Below are 13,207 nucleotides of genomic sequence, written 5' to 3' on the forward strand. Positions count from 1 at the left end.
TATTTTTTTTAGAAAGAGAAGAGCAATTCAAACATCTCACAGATCCACTGTATCCACACACCTACATTGTTTAACAAGCCCATATTGCACAAAATCACATTTATCTCAATTAAAGCCTTGACTAGCATTAATGATTTTATTCTCTTCGTTATGCATCAACATTTTTCTACTTGAAAGTCTGAAATCAGTCCATGGCTAGAAAAGGACAAACCTTTAATCTATACCAGCAGCTTGCTCACATAGTTGAGCGTTGTACAAGGTTGTCACTCTAGCTGTCCCCTGCAATTACCTTCCCAATCAAACTCCTTGATTTCTTCAGGCTGCCCTACTCGCCCCAAGTACCTCCTTGTTTGCCACAGCGGGGAACATGCGCTCAGCAAAGCAGTGCCTCCATTCCAGACCCCGTTCCCTGAGGATGCCCTTGCAGAGAGAAGCATGCAGGGAGCTCTGTGGTAGAAAGTGGAACAAACTGTCCAAAACAAACAGTTCATGAGGCTCTTTTCTAGCCATGCCAGTGTTAGCTGGCCATAATCTCTGCACCTCAGTATTGCCAGTAGTGATCTCTACAACCCTGTGACTGAGTGAGAGGAACAGTTTCTGTTTTAAAACTAAAACAGAAAACTAAACACACAAACTAAAAACACCTTTCAGTTTTGGGAAAATATCTTTAGTTTTTCCCCTCCCAATAACATCCCATAATTTTTATAATATACTGAAATATGAGTCCTTGAGGTCATGCAGTTCTTCCTCCTCTCGAAGAAGTACTATGAGTATCTCCATCATCTTTAATAGACGTTTACTTCTTTAACCAGTACCCAAAAGCCTCCAATGACAAAGATTTTTACAATTTACATAATCAGTCTCTATACTTAGAGATTATAAATAAAACCAAAAATACCCCTATTCCCTCACTGAAGCCTTCAGAGGTGTCCCACTACTACTGCCCTCTGAGTTTCCAGTATTTTGGCTTTTTAGTCATACAGATTGCAAAACCAGAAAAACATTATTGTAAGTATATGCCACGGATTTACAATTGCTTCTGCATTATTCCCTGCCCCACCTTCCAATCAGGCTAACAGCTGATGTGATTTCTTATTAGTTAGACACTAGGCAGCTCACAGGACATCCAAGCCTTTCTCCTGAAGAGTGACATTTCATTTAAATCCACCCTAGGAGATGTATCAGGAGATGCAAAACTCATATATGAAACTCATTGTTTACCCCTTTTCCCCAATCACTGATAAATGTGTTATAGATCCACCATAGCCATCAGACCTGTTGTTTAGTCTGTTCTAACACTGACGAGTTATCATATATATTAAATATTTGTTTATATGATGGCATGGTCTGACACTTCTTTCACAGCTGTAAATGCCATTTCATATGAGAGAGTTTATGTATTCACCATAAAATCCTAAGACCAAATTTGAGAAGTAGATAGCCAAACAAAAAGAGGACTGAGGATAAGGAAAGCAGTCACATCAGCGATATACAGGTTTGTATGAATTAGCAATCTCGGAGTGGAACTAATATTAAACTGTAGAGATTAGCAGGAACTATGAAATAACACCTATTAGCAGAAAATAAATATGGATAAGGACTTATATTGCCACAGAGAGCTTCCTAAGCACAGCAGAGAGGACGAAGACCAAAATCACTATGGGAGAAGGTGATTTGAACTGACAGCAAGTACATTGTAAATACAGCTATGACTCCAGAGTTAAGAAAGGCACATAGACCTTTATAGGGGTATCTGGTGGATAAAAGGCAAGAAGATTGGCTTTGGAAGGAAGATAAAGTGGGAACAGGAAAAGGACACAGCAGCAGATGAAAAAGGTCAGAACAACGGGAGAAGAAAATGAACCTCTCAGCAGGTTCCTGTGTGCAGATGACACAACCAAGGTCACCAGCACAAGGCACCAAGCAAAGGCTCCTCCAATCCAGTCACAAGAGGACAGATGTCTGGACAAGAGGTTTGACAAGACCAGCACGACGGACCTTCTCAAGACTAAACAGGCAGATACCTGTTTGAGTAAGAAAAAGATAAAACAGAAAGAAACAAATAAAAAAGCAGGGGAGGGAGACACAAGCAGGAACCATTTAAGGGATCCAGCCAGCAATGAGGCCTATGGTAGGGACTAGAGGATAGAGGAAACTGAGGAAAGTAATGACCTGCAGCAAGACTAGTAACTCGTTCAACAAAATATAAAGCAACAGCTGGACAGCTAGAGAAATGTCAAAAAGACTGCCTGAAATGTATTACTGGAGAGCAGAGAATGCATTGATAAAAAGATAATAAACATAAATGTGGTGACTAAAGCCATATTTGTCCATACAAATGGTAGAAAAACAGAGGAACAACAAAAAAGCACTAAGTACAGCATGAAGCTTTTTTGGGGGGGGGGGGGGGGGAATTCTTCCCACAAAAATGATGTGCAAGACGCTGATGAACCTGAACAGGAGTAAAAGCATACTAAAAATAAATAACTGAAAGAGATTTAACCTTTCTAAAAGCCCAACTGCTAGCCAGAGGTGTAACAAACTATCAAGGTCTCAAGAAGGAGAGAATGAAGCATCCCACTTGAGACTTTTAACCTTTGATTCATTCACCTTTCAGGGGGATCCCTTCTGCCTGGAACAAATGAGGAAGAAGTCATCACCTAAGCTGGCAATATGGAAAAGCACAAAAGCAGAATCAGGTGCAAAAGAGCAAAGGACAAAGTGACCTTAGCCAAGGAACATATGTTTCCAGAAAGATCAAGTGAATCCAAGAGCAAAGTGCCCATAAGAAATACTGCAGAATTATTCTGTTAATTTAAGTGTCAACAAAGAAAAAAAGATTTCTCACAACATTCTACCTCTGTTTGCTTCTCCTCATTTTTTGAGGGGGGAGAGAAAATAATTTTCAATAACCAAATTAAATAATGTTATCATAGAATAAAAAAAAATAGGCATTTGGAGAAGAGATTGGTCCCTGAAATTAGAGCAGATTCTGACTCCAAGAAATTCCACTAAAGTCTGCTATGCAACTTGATTTTTCAATTAATTAATTCAGGTGTTGACACACTTTGGGTAGTAATAAAACAGAGGAGCCAGCGCTAGGCAAACTCAAGGTAATGGCTGGCATGGCATGGCACATTCTCTTATTTGGCAGGATACAGGGCCTGGAGAGATAAAATGAAATTATAGCTTTTTTCATCTTTTTAAAGTAATGGAAGAGTGACTACCCCAACTGAACCTGAGATGAGGAAAAAACTAAAGGAAAGAACAAACCAGGCACCAAAGCAGAACTAAAGGAGATAATAATGAAGGAAAGGAGAGGGTGATACAAGAGGGGCTCAGGCACCAGGACAACAGCCAAGAAGCCCCAGCCTCAGCAACAAGAAGCAGGAAGAGATATACAGATATCCAGCCTAATGCATACATTCAAGTAAGATGCCACTAGCAACAAAACTCCCAGGGCAGAAAAAACAGACATCTTTTGCTGGCATCCAAATAAGTAATGGAAATGAGTTCTGCTATATTCATTCCAGTATAAATTAAAATTTTCCCAGGCTTAAGAGCCCTGCATGCTGCTTTCACACAAAGGCCAGCTAGATGTGGAATGAGCAAATTCCCATAACTATTTTTGCCACTCTTCTCGATACTAAGGAGGAGCACTGGTGTGCAAATGCCAAGGGAAACTTTAGAAAAGGCAAAATCATCCCATATGCCACCCTCCCAACTTGCTCCTGGTTCTGCTCAGATCCAGCCATCACAATCCAGACCACCTTGACAAACCCACAACTAAACCACTGCTACCACCTGCACAGCTGCTCTCCGCCACCCCGAGCAGCCGCCAATCCCGCCCAGCCTGCGCCTGCTCACTGGCATGGCACCACAGCTCCTCTGCACAGCTCCCACCACTGCACAAGGCCACCTCAGAGTCCCCGGCCCTGCCACACCCACCACATCCAGGATCCAAAGGACACACACAAGAGCCTACACATCTGGAGTAAGCCTGAATCGAGGAGACAACTCAATAGCCTGCCTGGAGCCCCACAGGTTTCTATGACCTCTGTACAAGAGCCCCCACCTGATGTCTTCAAAAAGGTGTCACAGGAGATGCCAGGATCCTCAAGAAAGAAGGACTTGGGAATATCAGCATCCAAATAATATTACATTCCTTTGGGCTCTTTAACAGCCTTATTTCTGTTCAATGTGTATCAATGCTAGAGATCCAAATGTTATAAATGGTGACTGCTCTCAGACACTAGAGTCATTTAAAGAACGTTTCCAATGGCAGCAAAACAGGGTGAGCATTTCCCCTTAAATGGAGATCGAAGACCTGATTCTTAAACAAAAGCTGGAACATTTTTAAAGACCTGAAGGATTGCTTTAATTAAGCATAGCACCCTGAAATTCTCTCGTGGGTAAGTTTCCATAGACTGTTACAGACCTGCAGAGCTAATCTCTTCAAGCCCCTGAAAGTCACCTGTTAAGTAGCCAGAGGATACAAACGAGCCAAGACTGGAGACAAGAACCAGAGGCAGCACCCCAAAGCTTCATCAGGCTCTCATCAGAATTGTTTTCCAAAACACAAGTTTGATTACAGAACAAAGTGTCCTACAAGCCCATATGGGTTAGATCCAGTGCAGATTCTGCACCATGATCAGGCTGAAAAGCATGCTATTCACCATTCATGGAGAATCACAGCAAAAAGCACAGCACACATCCCCCCAGACACAAGCCTGTATTAACAATGAATCAGTGCAGAGGCTGGGGGTTCTACAGACCCCAGTGTTCTCCTGGTGAGGCAGCTACCAGCGCCCCAGGAGCACACTGCAGGAGCTGATCCAGCCCAGCACAGAACCTCCAGTTTCCACTCATCCCTCTATTCAGAGCCAGCCAGCTCACTAACTTTCCCGACTCACCACCCCATGGACCAGAAACTCAAAAAGTTTGCTTTTCGTAGCTTTGCGAGCCCCTCCTGTAACTTCATCTGTAGCCATCAGGGTCTGCTCAGCCTCTCTCACTCTCTCTCTTCCTCTTTCTTTCCCTTTTCTGCCTTTTTCTCCAACTCTCCCCTCTGAGTCCTGCTGGGCTCTCACACTTCTAATAGCACGGAGTGGGGAGGGGGCCCCTTCAGGGCCTTCCTGACGGCCCACTCGCGCTCAGCCTCAGCTGCTGCATTCCTCCACTGATAAGCCAGAAATAGTTTGTGCTGCCGGGCTCTGTCTGTTTACTCTGCAGGGACAGAAAATCCAGCTTTTTAAACCTCTCTGTCCAAACAGCAGAGATAAGCAGGAGGCAAACTGAAAAACACGTCTCAGTTTTCCCTGGTAGTGCTGCAGCCTCTCCTCCTCTGCATCAGGGATGGGAAATTCTGGGGCAAGGGGAAGGGGGAGGGGGCAACTTCAGCAGTGACACAGAGCTCAGCACCTCGCAGGGCTGTTTTCCCATTAGAAAATGCATCAGGCGAGCAGTGGTTTTCCCTTGCTCCCACTGCTCCTCCTGCACTGCATTTCCAGGCCCTTTCCCCAGGGACCTGGCAGGCAGCACACAGAAACATTCGCTGGCAGCATTTCCAGCATGAGAGACGAGAGCTAACCCCTCTGGACAAGAGAGAAGCAGCGGGAGGCCGGAGCTGGGAACAGGGAGGGACAACATGTGGAAGCGAGGGGAAAGCAAGCGTGTGAGATCAGCAGAAGGGGGTGGGGGGGCAGCATGGCGGCGCAGCTCCCACGGCTTGTTTCCAACCCCCACTCCCGCCACCTCTCCCCAGTGACCACGCTCGGGATGTTCCAGAGACCCCAGGCTGACTGACAGACGCAGACAAATTATTAACACCGCAGCTGCTGTAAGACATCAGCAGTTCACTGCTTGTCACAAAAAGCCCTGCACGACAGCGTGTAACATCTCAGGACACTGCTGGGAACGCGAAGCCCAAGGGGGAAGGGAGAAGAGAGCAGCAGCCCAGCCCCTGGCGACGCTGGCAGCACGGCGGCCATTCCACGAGCAGAGGCGGCTGCTCCATGATGGCCGAGCCCGCAGCGAGGGCCCGGGGCAGCGATCTGCTTCCCGCAGCTCACAGGGCCCATCTTCCCTGCTCTCCCTCAACACAGCAATAGGCGAGATGTTGCCAGGTTACAAGAGGGGTTTATTCTATTCCTCTGCTTGAAATTCTTGTCTAGGGGCTGTGAATTTTCTGGCAGGACTGCAAACAACAGGATCAGATCAGAAACAAAATTATTCTGCCCTCATCCAACAATAAAAACAAGCACAGAAAAGACACTACATTGACTAGCAGCGAAGGGCAAGCCATGAAGGTCACATGGCCTTCTTGAACATGGGGGTGATGACAGTGACCTCCATTGATTTTTAGGGTCACCCCAATCTTAAGTGCTAGCATGTGGCAACAGCCTGAGGAATCACCGAAACTCAAGGAGGGTGAGTGTGATTATCAGCTCCCCCTCTCAGCCTCTCAGAAGGAATATGCCAAACAAATCAACATAGCCTTGCCTTGTTTTGTGCTGGAAAAATTCCCTAAGTTCTAGCTGAACTAAAGGCACATATAATCTGGAACCATCTGCTGCATGTCTGGTGGACATGGTCATGTCAGGTTAACTTGATCTGGAGGGCCTTTTCCAATCTAAACGACTCTAAATTCTACATGCCAGTTTGTCTAGCAAGGCAGCACGTAGCTGGTATCTGCCATGTTTTAGACCTCAGACTCACACAGGAATGCTGGGTCCCATCATGTGAGCCCCTTCCCTGCTGCCGGCAGTCACCGTGCACTTTCCTCAAAGTCTGCACTAGCTGTGGGTGCCGCACTGGCCGGCGGTCTCAGCAGTCCCGACCGTGGAGGGCACCGGCCCCGGCCCGTGCGGCTGTTTCCCCCCTGGCGGGGAGCCATGTGAGCCCCCGCCGCGTGAAACGGCACCAAGGCCGGGCGGCAGGGCTCCTCCAGCAGCCGCCCTTACGGGCCCGGCGCGGGCAGGGGCGGCGGCGGCTCCAGGCTGCGGCGCGGCGCGCGGTCCCCCCTCGCGTCCCCCCGCGCTCCGTCGCCAGCACCATCGGCACCGAATGGCAACGGCGCGCCCGGCACGGGCAGGGCGTGCGCCTGCCACGGTCCCGGCCCCGCCACGGGCGGGCGAGGACCGGCCCGGGCCAATCCGCCTGCCCGGGGTCCGGCCGGGCCGGGCCGGTGGAGCAGAACCGCGGCGGGCGCAGCGCGGCCCCGGGCGCGGCGCGCGCATGCCCGGCGCGGCCCCGTGAAGGTCAGCGCGGGCCGGCGGGGACGCGCGGGCGGGGGCGCTTTAACCCCTCCCGCGCCGCGCCCGCACCGGCACCGCCCGCGGCCCGACGAGCGGCACCGGCTGTTCGCGGGCCGGGCCGCAGCCCCGGCCCTTTGTCCCCCGGCCGGAGCATGCGCTCGGCTGCGCAGGTCAGGGGTTTCCTATTTTTCCCCTTAGCTGCAGATACGGCTTGGAACCGCAGCCGCCCCGAGCTCCATCCATAGCCACCGAGTCCCTTCTGGAGCAGGAGGACATTTGCTATGAAGTGCTAGTAATTTACGCTGAAAACAATACCATATATATTGTAATCTATCTGGATGTTCTTAACAGGCATCCAAAACCAGGTTTCCTTGAACATCAAATTCCAAGGCCAGCCACTTGAAAATTAAGGAATGACAGCCTCGCTTCAGCCGTTGACTGAGTAAATGTAAAAAAAAATATTTTAAAATCCTGTAATAATAAAAACTCAGCTCTTAGCATGATGGTAGTTCTCCAAGCACTTAAAAAAAATCAGTACATGCAGCTTTTATGTTCTGAAAATGGAAAATAGGTACAAATTAATGGAAGTGACTTGCCCAACATTACCTAGCTGAGAATGAAACCCATTTCCTGTGATTCTTCAACCCTTCACAATAGTGTCCAGGAAAACTACTGTGTGAGGCATTTGCACAAAAGGGTGAAGGTTACCATGCCAGAATGTAATTTCCCATATTAAGAGAAACAGCATATAACTTCATTTTAAATTGTTTAGTTTTCTATTTTTCCAACTTTTTTTCCTCCATAAAAGTGTAGAAAATAGTTGTCAATGTTCTTTTTAAAAAGTGACTGATTTAACCCAAGTGATCCCCAACTGCTGCAGGTATCCTGGCAGCTTCCAGCCATCTCTGACCTGGAACATCTCTGTGCCACGGGGCTCTGGGCAAGGCTCACGTTCCTCCACTCATTCTTGAAGGCTGAGCACACGCTGGGGCCTCATTCATGCTCACTTTCAGCTCGCTTCATGTCCCATTCCCAGACCACTTCATTTCAGAGAAAGGCTGATCTCCTTGCCTGGTACTTCCTGGGGCACTGGGAGCCCACTTGGTGTGTGTGGTTTTGGTTTAACTTCTGCTATTCAGGGCTTTTCAGGCTGTTAAATTAAGATGGTCCGATTAGAAAAGAGATGAACCAAGTTGTTTTAGGGAGATGTGTTTGCTGCCACTTGCCATTTTTTGGTCTGAAGGTAATCATAGAAGTAATGAAGGTGCTGATTGCCTTAAGCAGGTGTGCTTTCCCTCACCCAAGTTTCATTTAAGTCAGCATCACTGTCTTCAATGAAACTTTGAATATTTGCAACAGTTTTGGAATTGATGCAGTGTGGCGTAGAAGACATGCTGGAACCGAAAAATACCCCAAGACAGAGGCTCTGGTAATCTAAAGAAATGTCCACTTGTTCCCGAGTTCAGAATTATTCAGTAGTCTCATTAACAATATGGATAATGTACTTAGAGAACAAGCTTATTCAATTTCCTAGAAACATACAGTTTGGAGAGGTTACAAGTTTGCTACAAGAGATTATCAAATTTAAAGTCCTGAGGACCTGGAGATATGTCCTGTTTTTTTCAAACCACAATTCAATCAGAAACAGTGCAGGGTTCCACATAAGGATATAAATCAGCAATTATCTAAACAGGAGATGGAGAACTGGCTGAAGAGACTTTTTTTTTCAGAAAAAACATCTGGGGATATGATAGATCGTGAGCTGAATGTGAGTTAACAGTACTACCCTGTCACAAAATAAACAGATAAATCCCAGGAGATCAGGAGACTGCAGGAATGCTGCCCCACTGCTCTCATCCCCTTGGTGGCAGCACAGGCACTGACAACAGTACTCTAGATTCTTCATTTTTCCTCATTCCATCTCTCCTCCTTCTCCCCATCCCCTCAGCTCTCCAGACCACAAGCTGTTCCAGCTCAACATTTCCTTAAGGTTGAAAAATTAAATTTTGCCAAAATTGCTGAGGAACTCTTCCAAAGCAATTCTGTCGTGGTATGAACTGTCAGTGTCTCATCCAGACCATCTCATTTGCTGTCAGGGGCTCTGTGCATCAGAGGAAATGTGGGAGAAACCAGGAAGGTTAAGGAAGGTCAGTAAATGTGACAAGAACTGTAGGGTCCAAATAAGATAAAGAGAAAAACAACAGTCATCAGGTGGCCAAAAGGCTGCTGCAAATACAGGGAAGAGCTGCTCCTCATACACAGAGTACAGGAAATAACAGCTTGAATTTCTCCCAGGAGGATTATGTTCGATATTAAGGAGAAGCACAGCAGTGACAGCAGATGTTCTGAGAGAGCTTGTCCAGCAAGGATGGGACTCCTCATCGCCAACGGTCTTTCAAGAACAGGTGCTAGAGAAGCATCTATCCAGAGTGATGTAGGTGGTGTGGATTCTGACTGCAGACAGGACACAGCACCAGCTGACTGCCAGAGATTCCTTTTGCCTTATTTCCATACACAAACTGAAATTCTGTAACACAGAGGTTCCTTTCTCTGTTAGGCCTTTCCAGTACTTGTTTCTAAAATCTGTCAGGGAGGCAGGGAGGGAGGCAGGAAGGAAGGAAATAAGACAAAGAGAAGTGTTTGCCTCTGAAAGTTCCAAACATCATTGTGAAGAGGTAGAAAGAGAATCTTATTTCATGATTATTTTAAAAGTAATCAAAGGCAACAGCAGGGATGCTAAAAGACAGAGAAATGTATCAAATATATATGTAATATTATAGGATACAAAATAATGAGTCATCAGAATTATCATCAACCATACTAATATTTTAGTCAATTCTGTTTAACCTCATGGTAAGCTGTCTAGTTCTACCACGCCTTTACCTCCACTTTTCCATCATCACCATCCCTCTCTACACTGTGTGCAGCAATAGCTGTGCACAAACATCAAGCATCTGAGCAACCAAAGCACTGCAAGCAGCAGCCACAATCCTCATCCTCTAACCCAGAGCAGAACTGCAGAGTGTGAGAGGTTAGTAGTAAGACTTTGGTCCTCAAAGGAGAAGAGTTGGGAATACAGATTTGAATTTTTCAGAAGTGAATGAAATAGAGGAATTCTTGGTGGGTAATCCTGAGGGAGCAGAGAAAAAGACCTATCAACAACTACCCTCAAACCAACTGCCCCCTAGTTCAGAAAGTGTATCTTCATGATATTTGGTCATCAGAATGATGGCTTTCGGATGTGTTTGGTAAGAGCATCTAGAATATCCATCTGCTGTCACTCACTGACAGAACAGAGCTGAGGGAACCACTGGTTCTTCCCAAAGAGGGTGGTGAGGCCCTGGCACAGGCTGTCCAGAGAAGCTGTACCTGCCCCTAAGAGTGTTCCAGGCCAGGTTGGACAGGGCTTGGAGCAACCTGGTTTACTAGTTGGGCTGGAGAGTCCCTTCCTACTCAAACCATTCTACAATTCTCTGATTCTATGTATAATCAACAGCAACCATGTCACAGCTAACCCTTTCAGATTATCAGCTTATTGCACAACACTTTAAATCTTGGTATTCCTTCAGGATAGCTGCTAAAAATCCAAGTTCTGGAGTTTTGTGAGTATTTTCATTTACTCTTATCAACATTGTCCTTAATGGTCCTTTGTGTCTAATGTTTATGCTTTGAAGCATTCCTACATACCTGTCACATACACTCTTCCTTTTGTCAGACTAAACAAGTGAAACTGTTATTTGCCTTCTTAAAATTCTGTACCCATTTCTCATCATTCCATCTTTCCTGTCTGTTGTTTTATATATCAAGAGTTCTATTATCCTCATGGTGCAAGGATTCCACATCACCAGTTTCCTACCTCCTCGATGTTTCTCGTAGGCAGCTCCTCTCAGCACTGACTGCTCCAGGCCCTTGCAGCAGCCATCTGACTCCAGCTCCCACCAATCCACTCTTTTACAACACTGTTCTTATTTGCTACAGGTGTGGCCTGTTATCACCCGGCCTGCTCCTAACCTTTAGTAACTGGTTCAGCTGCAACTCTTTTAGGGAATAAGATTACATTCTACACCACCTTTATTTACCCATACTGTATCCCCCTAGACCTGTCAGTCCCAGTTAACCTGGCTGGAATGAGGGCAGACAGAACTGTACCTCCAGTGTCCAGGCCACATGCTCGTGTGTCGTCAAGACTTTTCACACAAGCAGAAATCTGTCAAACCTCGCCAGGCTCATGGCTGCCCTCCACAACATCCTAAAAGTGACAGCTCCATGTTCTCTCCAGGTTCTCTGAAGTACCAGGGTGTTTCTCCTTAAGCACTGTCATTGGATCACTTCTGGCACAAAGTGCCTACTCCTGTGACAAGGCCTCAGGCGCATGGCTGTGCACTGAATTGTCACCAGATACCAGCTGGTTCTGTTTGTGTAGTTCACAGTCAGCAGTTCTTCCCACATAACCTGTTCTTTTCTGCTTCAACAATACCCATTTGCATCAGCAGCAAATTTCATTATTACATTGCCTATTTTTTATGGACATTAGTGAAAATATTAAATGGCACTAGTCCCTAGAGAAATCCTGAAGAAACTGCAATGTCTTTTGTGTCTTCTTTACTGAGCTCCTTCCCTACTCTGAAGTTCTGCTTTTACCTGTCTTCTGAGTTCCAGCCAAATGTTCAGATCACAGTGTATCAAAGGCTTCACTCAAGTCTGGACACTGATTCCTTTGTGAGGAATCAATCTACTTATCTGAGAAAGAGTAGGCTAGTAAACTTAGGCTGCTTATTCATACCACACATACCCTTCTCATGCTCAGTTATTTTATCTTTCAAAAATAATTCTTGAGCCTTGCATGGACTTAGGATGAAGATAATGCATCTGCCTAGAGTACTCTCGCCCTTCTGCACTGTCAGAAAACCTACAGGATTTCCTATTTGTTTGTCAGGAGTCCATTACAGTTCATTTTGATCAATACTAGCAATGCTAAGAATTATGCCCTATTCTCACTGAAAGTCATTTGAAAAGTGTCTATAGTTTAAGCAAATCAATAGTAAGTAAATAAGGACTGAAGGATGTATTCATAGGCAAAGCTGCTTAAAAATTTGCCTGGAGAAAGGACAGAACTAAAGAAGGAAAACAGAGTAGTCTTGGCATGGACTGTCTCATAAATCCAGGTCCCCCTTCAGCTGAACTGGAAGGACAATTAACAGGGGAATACAATCATGTCAGCCTTAGAACATGATGGAACTGAGAGCGAGCAATAGTGGTGATCATAACAAAAACTGCATTGCCAGACAAGGCAAAATGTCTTTTAAAATTATTTTATTTGGCAGAATAATTACAGCAGTTACAGATTACTCCAAAAAGTCAGAGTTAATCTCAAACAGTACATCATTACAGCAAACAATGGCTTTGGGAAAAAACCAATGGCAGCCAGCGGGAAATGGCAAATGTGTCTTAGAGGCAATGTAGTAAAACATTATATGCCTGAAATTCTTAATAGAAACATAATTTGTATGTAACATTACTGAAAAGTTATAAACAAGTAATAAAAACAAGTGGAAGGAAAATTACTACCATGGACTCTGAGGTGGGTTTTACACACAGATTTTTTTACCTCCTTCAAAGATCTAAAAGAGAGAAGCAAAATATTTGTAGATTAAATTCTCACACAAGAAGATTTTGGAAAAGTTTCACAGCCAATCAGGAGAAAGGATAAAAAACTCAACTCGGCCTAAAATGTTAGACAGGAGATTTAAGCTGGAAAAGATCAAGCTGGTGGAAGATAAATCCTGAGGTGGAAGAACTGTGCTGTGTGTGTAGGGCAGGTAGGATGGTTTGCTAACGCTTTCAGCGCCGACTCACCCAGAACATAAATCCGTGTATGGAATCACAAGACCCTGAGCACAGCAGCTTGTGGCACAGCGACACGATTACAGCCCTTGGGCTCCAGCTGGACA

The 13,207-nt window shown here is 45.6% G+C and overlaps 1 protein-coding gene across 3 annotated transcripts in view; it reads right to left on the reverse strand.

Annotated features, from left to right (window-relative positions):
* The window catches only part of SMARCD3 (SWI/SNF related, matrix associated, actin dependent regulator of chromatin, subfamily d, member 3), a 75,472-nt gene that overhangs the window by 45,165 nt on the left and 17,100 nt on the right, over window positions 1-13,207 (reverse strand). Inside the window, exon 1 of one of the 3 annotated variants that reach the window (XM_058809325.1) lies at window positions 4,914-5,069. The exons of the other annotated variants lie outside the window; for them this stretch is intronic. Coding sequence (XP_058665308.1) covers window positions 4,914-4,991 — 78 coding nt within the window. The 5' untranslated portion in view covers window positions 4,992-5,069. Of the gene's footprint in view, window positions 1-4,913; window positions 5,070-13,207 lie in introns of those variants that run through there. 3 annotated transcript variants of the gene reach the window in all.

The sequence above is a fragment of the Ammospiza caudacuta genome, chromosome 1 (genome assembly GCF_027887145.1).
Source record: "Ammospiza caudacuta isolate bAmmCau1 chromosome 1, bAmmCau1.pri, whole genome shotgun sequence".
Lineage (NCBI taxonomy): Eukaryota > Metazoa > Chordata > Aves > Passeriformes > Passerellidae > Ammospiza > Ammospiza caudacuta.